The sequence below is a fragment of the Equus przewalskii genome, chromosome 6, assembly GCF_037783145.1.
Source record: "Equus przewalskii isolate Varuska chromosome 6, EquPr2, whole genome shotgun sequence".
Taxonomy (NCBI): domain Eukaryota; kingdom Metazoa; phylum Chordata; class Mammalia; order Perissodactyla; family Equidae; genus Equus; species Equus przewalskii.
The window spans coordinates 98,657,185-98,669,653 of NC_091836.1; the positions used below are offsets into that span (position 1 = coordinate 98,657,185).

The 12,469-nt window shown below is 43.4% G+C and overlaps 1 protein-coding gene across 5 annotated transcripts in view; it reads left to right on the forward strand.

Moving 5' to 3' along the window:
• Positions 1-9,597: 9,597 nt before the first annotated feature.
• The window catches only part of QSER1 (glutamine and serine rich 1), a 69,310-nt gene continuing 66,438 nt past the window's right edge, over positions 9,598-12,469 (forward strand). The window contains exons 1-2 of one of the 5 annotated variants that reach the window (XM_070624617.1): positions 9,827-9,932; positions 11,386-11,484. Coding sequence is in view for 2 of the 5 variants with exons in the window: in XM_070624620.1 (XP_070480721.1) it covers positions 9,772-9,932 (161 nt within the window). In the remaining 3 variants the exon portion in view is untranslated. Of the gene's footprint in view, positions 9,933-11,382; positions 11,485-12,469 lie in introns of those variants that run through there. The other 4 variants (XM_070624618.1, XM_070624620.1, XM_070624615.1 and 1 more) reach the window with 4 other exon arrangements.

Sequence of the window (12,469 nt, forward strand, 5' to 3'; positions counted from 1 at the left end):
CCGCAGCGGAGCACGCTAACTTAACCACTCAGCCGTGGAGCCGGCCCCGACGCAAATTTATAATATACTACACCTTAAAACTGAATTTATTTCTGTGACCAATATCTATACATAATTTAAAAATCAGAAGAAAAGATAGTTATGTTATACTAAATTATAAGAGTAACAGTACTTCCAGCTTAAGAGAAAAACATTAAGTAATACTAAGTATTATACACATAAATAAACTGATTATTATTGAATATTACTTTGTATTAAACATTTAGACCAACTTAAATTTTTTTGGATCCAATTGAGTCATACATAAATGTTAATATTTATACTCTTTAAAATTACTTTAATCCAGGTAATTGGAAGACAAGCTAGTGACTAGGAGAAAATATTTGCAAAAGACACATCTGATAAAGGACTCTTATCCAAATTATACAAAGAACTCTTTCAACAGTAAGAAAACAAACAACCTAATTTTAAAAAAATGGGCAAAAGATCTGAAAAGACACCTGACCATAGAAGACACACAGATGGCAAGTAAGCATATGGAAAGATATTCAACATCATACATCATTAGAGGATTGCAAATCAAAACAACAAAGAGATACCACTACACACCTACTAGAATGGCCAAAATTTGGAACACTGACCACACTGAATGTTGGTGAGGATGTGGAGCAACAGGAGCTCTCATTCATTGCTGGTGGGAATGCAGAATAGTACAGTCTCTTTGGAAGACAATTTGGCAGTTTCCAACAAAACTAAATATACTCTTATCATTTATCCAGCAGTTGTACCTCCTGGTATGTACCCAAATGAGTTGAAAACTTATGTCCACACAAAAACCTGCACATAGATGCTCACAGCGGCTTTATAACTGCCAGAACTTGGAGGTAACCAAGATGTCCTTCAGTAGGTGAACAGATAAACTGTGGTCCACTCAGATAATGGAATAGTATTCAGTGTTAAAAAGAAATGAGCTATCAAGCCATGAAAAGACATGATGGAAACTTAAATGCATATGAGTAAGTGACAGAAGCCGATGTGAAAAGGCTACATATGTATGATTCTAACTATATGATGTTCTTGAAAAGGCAAAACTATGGAGGTAGTAAAAAATCAGTGGAGGGATGAACAGGCAGATCACAGAGGATTTTCAGGGCAGTGAAACTGCTCTGTATGATACTATAATGGTGGATACATGTCTTTACACATGTGTCCAAACCCGTAGAATGTACAACACCAAGAGTGAACCCTGGGGCCGGCCCAGTGGTGCAGTGGTTAAGTGCGCACGTTCCGCTTCGGCAGCCCGAGATTCGCTGGTTCGGATCCCGGATGCAGACATGGCACCATTTGATAAGCCATGCTGTGGTAAGTGTCCCACATATAAAGTAGAGGAAGACGGGCATGGATGTTAGCTCAGGGTCAGTCTTCCTCAGCAAAAAGTGGAGGATTGGCGGTAGATGTTAGCTCAGGGCTAATCTTCCTCAAAAAAAAAAAAAAACAACTAGGTGGAATAGGCACATTTCCTCTAAAGGTAGAACCTGTCCTAAGAACAGCTTAGTAAATATGCTTCCAACAAAGATACTAACTTGAAGAAGAAAGAGAACTTTGGGGACTAGAGCCATAGAGATTTGGGAGGTGGAGAGATTAAAAACACCCTTAAGGATCTGGCCCCATGGCCAAATGGTTAAGTTCGTGTGCTCTGCATTGGCGGTCCAGGCTTTTGCTGATTTGGATCCTGGGCACAGACCTAGCACCACTCATCAAGCCACGCTGAGATGGTGTCCCACATGGCACAACTAGAAGGACGTACAACTAGAATATACAACTATGTACTGGGGGACTTTGGAGAGAAAGAAAAAAAACGATTGGCAACAGACATTAGCTCAGGTGCCAATCTTTAAAAAAAATAAAAAATAAAAACATCCTTACAAACTTAGTGCAATATTGTCTGAAGTCCCTTACTGCCTCTAAGTATATCTTTTTCATTCAGGGACCAGAATAAATGATGTAGGAGTCAGAGATAAATAGATTAGGAAGCAGGGTCTAAAAGATAGTATATAAGTGTGAACTCTAGTTGAAAGTCACAAAAACTTGATTCAAACTGGCCTACAAAACTGGGAAGTCTAGGGGTGGAACAGTCCTTGGGGACTTAATATCTCAAATTCTTCTAAACTCTGCTTCTTTGTGTTAACACTCCTACTGTACAAAGGCTTTCTTCAGGTCTAGGGAAGGGCACAACCGCAGGCTTACGTCGCACACACTCAGAACTGCCGAGAAGAGATTTTCTCTCACCCAAAGCCTACATATTACAACTGAGATTCTAATTGGCCAAGCTTGGGTCACAGGACCTTAACTGGGCCAATTAGTGGGCAGACCTGGTTCATATGCCCACCCTGTATCCAGAGTACAGCATACTATGATTGCAAGCTGGGGAGAGACCGTTCCCCAGAAGAAGTTGATGCTGTTAGTAACCAGGGGCAAGTGGATGTTGGGCAGGAGAACCAGCAACTCTCTACTTCAGACATCAAGAATCATCCCAAGACGGGTGGCAAGACCAATCAGAATCTCTTGTACCAGAGCAAATGAGGTAGGGCAGGGGTTAAACGGTCCAGAACCAAGAGGATGGTCAGAAAGAAGGCTATTAGCCAGTAGCCCTAACCTCATTTACATTTTTAATCAACTAACATTTATTGAGTACTGTAGTAGTTTTCTTTTGCTTCAAACAACATACATTTGTTATCCCACAGTTTCTAGGAGTCGAGAGTCTAGGCACCACTTAGCTGGGTCCTTGTCTCAGGATCTGACAGGCTTCAGTCAAGGTGTTGGCTGGGCTGTGTTCCCATCTGCAGGCTTCACTGTGGAAGGATCCACTTTCAGGCTCACTCAGTTTGTTGGCGGAATTCATGTCCTTGCATCTGTAGGACTGAAGGCCCTTGTAGGCTGGAGGCTAGAGGCCACTTGCAGTTCCTAGAAGCTGCCTGCAGTTCCCTGCCATGTGGGACTCCTCAGCATGGCCGCTTACTTCATCAAGCCAGCAAAGAGATCTCTAGAGTGTGTCTGCTAGGAAAATGAAGCCTCATATAATGTGACATAAGCACAAGAGCAACATCTTATTGTCTCTGCTATATTCTGTTGGTTAGAACAAAGCCACAGGTCTGCCTGCTCTCTAGGAGGAGATTCTACAAAGATGTGAATACCAGAAGTGAGGGATCACGGGGGACACTTTAGGGTCTGTCCATCATAAGCATCTATCATGTGCCAGTTCCTAGGCCAAATGCTTTCTGCACAGTCTTCAATTTCATATGCACATATTAAAAAGTCAGCAATAAAGTGTTACATAAATGTGAGTTAACACTCAATACTAGTATTATTATTGTTTCTTAGAAACTTTGTAATGTTTCATTATTTACCATTTTCATTTGTCTTGTTCATTTTCCTACAATTCCTAGCATTAAATTGCCATGAACAGGTTAAAGTGCTTATATCAAAGACAATAATATTGAGAACAATTTGGAAAATGGTCCCATTCCTTAGCTGGCCAAGGCACATCCAAAGGAAAAGGAGCTGAAAAAGAGTGGATCAAATCCCTGGTCCTTTCATGACTCTGAATGTCTGCTTTACTCTCATATTTGATTTACAATTTGGCTGTGTGTAGTGTTCTAGGTTAAAAATCATTTCCTTTGCATATTGTAGATGTTGCTCTAATATATCTTCTAGCTTCTAATTGCCATTAAGAATTCTAATAGCATTCTGATTCCATTCCTTTACATATAACCTTTTATTTCCCTCTGAAACCTTTTTTTTTCTTAATAGAAATTTATTTTCTTACAATTTTGGAGGCTAGAAGCCTGAATAAGGTGTCCCCAGGACCAGATTTCTTCTGAGGCCTCTCTGCTTGGCTTGTAAAATAGCATCTTCTCTCTGTTTCTATTTGGTCTCTCTGTGTGAGCCTGTGTCCTAATCTCTTCTTAGAAGGATACCAGTCATATTGGATTAGGGCCCACCCTAAAGACCTCATTTTAACATAATTACCTCTTTAAAGACCGTTTCTAAAAAACCAGGCACATTCTGAAGTACTACGGATTAGATCTTCAAGGTCTGAATTTTGAGAGGACACAATTCAGCCCATAACACAGGTCTCTCTGTTCTTGTTCTTGTCTCTAAAAGTCTAGTTTCCATCCTCTAGAACCTTTTCAAATCTTCTTTTTATTCCTGGTGTTCTCAAATTCACAATTCTGAGACAGTGTAAATTTTCATTTACTGTTCACGGTATCCAATGCTTCCTTTCAATACGGAGCTCTATGCCTCTCCAATTCTAGAAAATTTTCTTGTGAAATTTTTTGCTACTTTCTTCTCCTTTGTTTTCCCCACTATTTTGTGTGATTCCTAATTATTGAATATTGGACTTCCTGGATTGATCCACTATTTTCCATTTCTTTCTTCATTTATTCTATTTTCTGCATAATATCTTATACTTTAACTTCCAACTCTATTAAATCTTGATCTTTTTAGATCGTCATATTTTTAATTTCCGAGAGCACTTTTGTATTCTCTGATTTTTTTCATTTGTAACAACTTTGTGTATAATTTACGTGCCGTAGAATGAAGTCATCTTCAGTGAGCAGTCCCATGAATTTTAACAAACGTAGACACCCATGTCACAAACATCCCAAGTGCAGAAAGTCCCCTCTGTCCTTTTACTGTCAATTTCCTGACTCTCCCGCTGCAGGCTACCACTGATTACTCTCTGTCACTGTAGCTTAGTTTTGCCTACACTAGAATTCTGTATAAATCAAATCATATGACATGTGCTCTTTAGTGTCTGGCTTCTTTCACTGAGCAGAATGTTGTTGCACATATCAGTAGTTTGTTCCTGTTTATTGCTGAATAGTATTTCATTGTATTGACATACCACAATTTGTTTATCTATTCACCACTTGATAAGCATTTATGAATCAAGCTACTGTGAACATTCATATACAAGTCTTTGTGTGGACATATGTTTTCAGTTCTTTTGGGTAAATCCCTAGGAGTAGAATTGCTGGTAATAGGTAGGTGTATGTTTAATTTTATAAGAAACTACCAAATTGTTTTTCAAAGTGGTTGAACCATCTAATACTCCCAATAGGAATGTATGAAGGTTCCAGTGGCTCCACGACCTTGCCAACCTTGCTGTTACCAGGCTTTTAATTGTGTCGACGCTGGTGGGCAGGTAGTGTTATCTCATTGTGGTTTTAATTTTCATTTCCCTGATGACTGATAATATTGAGTATCCTCTTATATGCTTATTAGCCATTCATGTATCTTCTTTTATTAAGTGGCTATTGAAATCTGTGGCCATTTTTTTTTTGGTTTGTTTATCTTCTTACATTTTTTTTTTTTTGAGGAAGATTAGCCCTGAGCTAACTGCTGCCAATCCTCCTCTTTTTGCTGAGGAAGGCTGGCCCTGAGCTAACATCTGTGCCCATCTTCCTCTACTTTATATGTGGGATGTCTGCCACAGCACGGCTTGCCAAGAGGTGCCATGTCCGCACCCAGGATCTGAACCGGCGAACCCCGGGCCGCCAAAGCGGAACATTTGAACGTAACTGCTGTGCTACCAGAACGGCCCCATAATGGTTATTCTGACGAGAATAGCTATCATCTATAGAATAAGGTTTAGATTTCCTGTAATCTATTCAGGGAGATAAAAGATACACTCAATGAAAGACTTCATAATCAGGCCACATCCCTATCTTCCCAGCTCATACTTAAATTGTGTTTCTTCCCCAGACCCCCTGTTCCCCAATCATTCAAACTTGCTTCTTCCTGACTCCGATCAGCTAAGCTATTCACCAGAGCCCAAGAGTCCATCCATATCCATAGCTGCAGACTACTTCCTTTACATACAGAATGTAAGATCAAGTACGCTTCTTGAAGCTCTACTCACTGGGAGCCATGTGACTCATCACTTCCTTTCAGTGACACCTCTGAGTGAGGCTGTTGCTTCCAAAGAAGCAAGCTTCAACACAGCTCTTCTGACTCCATTGCTGGAGGGTGTGGCAGACAAGAGAGAGGAGTCATAGATGACTGATATGGTCAAGTCCTGGAGAGAGAGAAAATGAAAGTGAGACTTGCTTCATTTGTGATGTTTTCCTTTAATTTCTGATGTTGACCTAAGAGACTGAAATCAGGGCTGCCAGAAGAGAGAGGAAAAATTGAAAACTAAGCTCCCTTCGCCTTTTCAACCCACTTCCCACAAACATACCCCTGATATTCTCAGTGAAATGACAAACTTGATCTTCCTGGATGTTTCTAATAAATGGTTGGTCTCTTCGTGATATTGGAATGTATGGACTTGCTGTCTACATTTCTAGTCAGCCAACCCTAAATTCTGCATTTCCCAGCAAGCTAATAAACAAGGCTGCCTCAGTGGAGTTGGAGTTCCATTGCTCCCTCCCGCAACTGATGGCCTCCATCACCTCAAGGAAACTCCCTCAACGCTGGGCCCCAGTTTCAAAATGAGGGTGATGAACTACTCGATCTACCTCCAAGCTTCCTGCCAGTTGAAATACTTAGCGAATTTCTAATGGGATGCGCAAAGGTTGGGAAGTGTGGAGAGACTGTTCAGGGACATATTCTAAGGCCTCACTAACTCCTAGACAACAAACCCAGAAGGAGGTGAAGATGGGGGTGGGGGAGGAGGGAAGACTCCTTGAGTGTAGGACTTCAATTCATCAGGCAACCAAATTGCCTTTGATTTAATCAGTTTTCAAACCCTGTCCCCCAATTTTAGGACTGAGGTAGAAATAGTGGTTTCTTTTGTTTTTTAGAAAGGAATATGTAAATGACTAAATGGAACCTCTGAATATTTAAAATTTAAACTTTTTTTTATTTTTAAAGATTGGCACCTGAGCTAACAACTGTTGCCAATTTTTTTTTCTGCTTTTTCTCCCCAAATCCCCCCAGTACATAGTTGTATATTTTAGTTGTGGGTCCTTCTAGTTGTGGTATGTGGGATGCCGCCTCAACACGGCCTAATGAGTGGTGCCATGTCCATGCCCAGGATCCAAACTGGCGAAACCCTGGGCCACTGAAGCGGAGCACGCAAACTTAACCACTTGGCCCCAGGGCCAGCCCCTGAATGAGTATTTTAAAAAATAGTATACATATTTGTTCATTCAATAAACATGTATTTAGAGCCTAACATAATGCCAGGCATAGCACTTAAGTGCTGGGGATACAAGGATGGATTAAATACAACTCCTGCCTTTAAGTAACTCAGGGAAAGAGGCAGATACACAACTAATTGTAATGCAACATGATAGTATTAAATATAATGAATATATTAAGCACCATAAGGCAATTGAAAAGGAAGCTATTGATTTTGCCTTGGTAAATTGGGAAAATTTCATGGTAGACATCTTATTAGATTGGGATCTTGAAAGATGAGTAGAAGTTCCACAGGCAGAGATGGAATGAACACTTTTACTTGAAACAAGAATAATAAAGCTCATTGTAGACTTTTGACTCTGTTTAGATCAGACTTAAGGCAGTTTGATTGGGGATTATTTGAAACAGATTATGAAGTTTGCAGTATTGGGAGTATATTTTCAGTCGGGAAGAAGACATTCTTCAGATATTGTACCAAAAAGATTTAATGATGTTATTTGTAGACATGTTGTAACATTGGAAATATACTTTTACTGACTTAAGGTGAACTAAGGAAATTACACTTAATGTGCAAAGGAATGCCACATATGGTGACAGAGTAATATTATTTTAAAAATATTCACTAAAATTTCCCCTTAATATCTTTTCTCTGATTTATGTGACATAATGGCGTGAGGGACTAGAAAGGGTTTATTGCCACTTGTTTGGTTTTGCGTGCATAACTCACTGTGAGTACCAGTTGTGGGCATCTCAAACCAAGTGCCATAAAACATTTATAGCATGCCGCTCTACTTCCTACACTTTGCAGAGACAAAACTTTAGTGCTGACAAAAATACTAAAAAATGTAATAATTAGTAGTGAAAACTCTTTTGTTTTATGTAGATTACAGATCTCCAGTCTGTAGTAAGAAAAATAAATGTTGTAGGGAAGATTTATGTTATTTCTCTGCAGGATCTCAGATTATCTGGCAAATTCCTTCCCCAAGGAAAATCACTTTTCAAAGATATCCTTAGTAAATGCATACTGGAATTAACATAAAATTGGCAAGGTCACTTGTGCCTACACGTTTGAATTCATTTGTAAATAACGACTACTCACTTGCTCTCTTCCCCACCCCGGGACCAGACTCCAAGCATCGCAGGTGCCGAAAGGAATGAATAGGAACAAAAGGATGTAGGCGCCAGGAGGAAAACAGAATGTCCTAGAACAAAATTACTAATCTCAGAAGGAATAGCAGATCCAATACAAGGGATTGCCGAGGTTTAAACTGCTTTTAAAATGGTGATCAGAGAGAGTGTATCGAATTCTTTAGGTGTTCTACTACGCCTGTTTGATTTGCTTAAACCTTTATGTTAGGCTTACCTGAGGGATAGATTGCTGTGCTAAGCACGCAATAGGTGGTAAGCTAGTACTGATTTTTTATGGGTGGTGGTCAACAAATATAAACTTTAACTTTTACTTTATGCCTTAAGGACCAAACGATAATTTCTATTATCCCTAAGTTTCACTACTCATGAGTTATTAGAAGAAACACAGCCATGATATACAACAGAAGAACCTCAAATAATCATTAAATTACCCTCCACCAAACAGGTTGGAGGTCAGATAGGAAATGTTTGGGTGGAGAGTCCTGCCGAAGTTCCAAGACTCATGCAAAAACCTCCAACACAAAGTCTGCAGGGTGACCTTAAATTTCTTGTAATTAAAGTCATCCAGATGGTAGTTGGATTAATCAATGAAGAGGCCGTATTTATCTCGGGATAGAAGATTCTGAAATCCAGAGAGAAAATCCCCACGGTGGGGGTGGGGACAGTTAATAAGAGCCCCTGGGAAAGGTCTTTTCAATGAGGATTGGAAAATAATACGTTTGAATTTGAATCTCTTTGAATATAAATCTCCCCTAACAGCAGGAACAAAGTCCTGCAGCCCAGCAAGCTTCGGGCAGGAAAGGAGTCAACGGAACTGTAAATCAGCCCGCTCAGCTGTTTCTGGTTTGGAACCAGGCGCGGAGAAAGCAAGCGCGATGCGGTAACCGAGTTCTGAGTCACTCAAAATAACCCGAGGGGTCAAATAACGAGCTCCAGGCCGAGCGCCGACTAGTCCCCTTCGCGGCTCCCCGCGCGGGGTTCCGCCCCATCTCCCCGGCGCGGCGACCGCGGGCGCGGCCCTTCCCACGCGGCGCGGCGCGCGGACATCTCCGGGACACGCGCGGCCGAGGGCGGGGAGCCCCTCCGGGTTCCCCGAGCCTGCTCGGCCCTCCGTCCCTCCTTCCCTCCCTGGAGCGGCCCCGGGCCACCCGCGGCCCGAGAACGGCGGGCGCGGGCGCCGGGGGGCGGGGCCAGGCCGGGGGCGGGGCCGGGCGGCGGGCGGGAGGTGCATCCTGGGAAATCCACCAACATGGGGCGCGGCGGCCGCCGCCGCCGCCGTGAGAGCCGGGCGCGCGTGCCGCCGCCTCCCTGACGCCCGCTGGCCTCGCCGCGCGCCGCAGCCCGGTCCCCGCAGCCTGGCCAGCGCGCCCCACCCCGCGCCCGCCGCGGCCATGTGAGGGGCAGACCCGCCGCCGCCCTCGCCCCCGCCCGGGCCCCGAGGCGCCCCGCCGCGCCGCCCTCCGCAGCCCCGCGATGGACAGGAACTACGCGACCTCCGGCTTCGCCGCCCCGCCGCCGCCGCCCGCGCCCCCCGCCGCCGCCGCCGGCCCCGCGCAGCCCCCCGCCCCCGCCTGGGCCTACGAGCCCCGGGCCGCGGCCAGCAGCGGCGGCGGCAGCCCCAGCCTCAAGGCCAGGTAGGGAGGTGGGCGGGGGTCGTGCGGCCCGCGGAGGCCGCGGACGCGCTGGGCCTGCGCCCCCGGCGGCCGGGACTCGGAGCGGCGGTGCGGGCGGACGGCGGCCCGGCCCCGCGCTGCGCGCCGTGGGGAGTTTGGGCTCGTGGCTGAACTCGGCGGCCGGGGAGCCCGCGCTGCCTCGGGGCCGAGGGGCGCCGCGGAGTCGGGCGGCGACATTCCATTGTACTGGGGCCGACAATGTGGTCTCGGGGCGGCAGGGCGAGGGGGCTGCGGGGAAGCCGGGCGCGGCGCGGGCCGGGAGGGGGCCTGGCGGGCGCCGCTGCGCCGGGCTGGTGACATATGTTCGCGCCGGTGGCCAGGATTTAGCTCTTTCTCTTCCGCGCGTTCAGAGTTACTCTTGGGTTTCCTCCCCTTTTAACAACAGCAGGAAGTCAGGAACCTCTTCGCCTTCTGTGTCTTGGGGTGACGAAGGGCTGGGAAGGGATGGGGGAGTCAGGGAGGCCGCGAGGTGAGGACAGAAGCACGCTGCGCGCGCTCGGCTCCTGAGCCCGGGGCGGTTCTGAGTGCATCTTTGCTCCAGCGCGACGAGGGCGTCTAGTGTTGACTCTCGCTAGATACTGAGCTCGCGGGAAACGTGTAGTAGTGCCACCCCGTGAAACGGTCCTTTCGAATGATAACTGGAAGGCGTGGTCTGGTGTGGGCGATTCGGGAGCGGGGTGTTTTAAAGCCACCTCTGCCGAACAATGCAGAATCTGGTAGGTGCCGCTTCTGATCGCGAGGACCAGGGAATCCTGGGTTGCTAATGACTTCATCCTCAGCTACCAGCAGGAAGCTTCGTGGCTTTGTGATCTCAACAGATTTCTTCATTATTGTCACGACAGAAGTGAACTTTTTTTTTACTTTATGTATTACAGTGTTCTAGGTTATCTTCTTTGTTTTCATGAAAGTTCCACGTTCGTGATTTGGAAAATACGTGTGAAGAGGAGCTGGTCTTTGTCTTAGTACCTTGGGATGATTGTGAAAGAATGAGAAAAATTTGGTTCAAGAAAAGGGAAATAAGGTTTCTTGGAAAATTTTAGGTCCTTTGTTTAAAAGAGCTGGGATTTAAAAAAAAATAGTAATGTGATGTGCCAGTTTGGAGCTAAATATTTAAAGGCTGAAACCTTTCAGAAATAGTCAAAACTTGGTATTATATACAATTTAAACATATTAAAGAGTTTTATGAAAGATGTGTGGCACTTTCTCGTTATAATTCTTTTGGTCGTAATTTGACTATAATTTTTCAAGTAGGTTTTGCATTGAATACGATAATTTACAAATTAAAATTACTTTCTCTTCAGTGAACAGCAACAATAGGTATTTGTGCAGCATTTTTAATGTTTTAAATGAAAAATGTTTTATTAGGTAAATGAAACAAATGCTACCTAGTTATTTCTGTTATTTCTTTTAGCAGAATACTTCTGAGGCAAGAAACTAAAATCTACTTGTCATGTTTTCCAAATGTTATTTATCAAAGTAACAAAGAATGACTTCCCAAACACATTTGAAAACAGTAAGTAGATTCATTTGGAACACATAATCTAAAGAGATTTATTTTGTTTATTGGAAGTTATTGATTCTTAAATGCTAAGCCCCCCCCCCCCCTTTAAAAAATAGATATTTTGGGCGTGGGGTCAGCTAAATTACAGCATAGAAAATGCAGGTTTTCCCCCTCCCCCGCCAACTTGCTTTGTTAACATCTTGTGTTAGGATCAGGCCATCTGTACAGGGCTATACACACTTAATTTTACCTCTTTTTATTCCTCAAACTGCGCACTGTCCTCTTTCATGTCAGTTATAGAACATACTGACTCTGAAATGTGCCCCGTAAGTCTTTAAGTATTCTGCATTTTCAAAAGCCTATTCATGTTTTTATAAAATTTTAAAAAGCTTTTTCATAATTTATGTATCAGTTTTTGTTCCCCTTTGTGGCAGTTTCTTTTTGAAGGTGCAAATGAGTACTAGTTGTGATGATGTAATATGGGTACTTATTTGTAAAGAATTAGCCTGTCTGTCACCTTGTTTCCAGTAACCTATTCAGAAGCTAACCGATGGTAATGACATTCACTTGTTACTGACAGGGGCTTAACATCCTACTTTATGTCTTTGCTTGGTCCTGAAATGGAACATTTTCATCAGTTGATGGGAAAGAGCATGGTAAACAATTTTTCATGAGTTTGAAATAATACTTTTTTGGTATAATAGTTCCATCAGATATTAGGTATTTCTATGCTTTTAACAATTGAAAAATAAAGAGCTAATGGGAAACCCCAGCATTTTACTTTTAATAGGGCATATAGAGAGATTTCTGAATATTTCTAAAGTTGTACTTGCTAGGTATATGGAAAGTTCAGGGATAAGAACTGGTCATATCAGTCTCCATTTATTTGTGCTCTTCTCAATTTTAGGGACCAAGTGAGCATGTCTTTACTTATGACCATGCAGTTGGAAATCTTTTTGTGGGGCTATTTTAGATACTATAAATACCTTTGCATGCT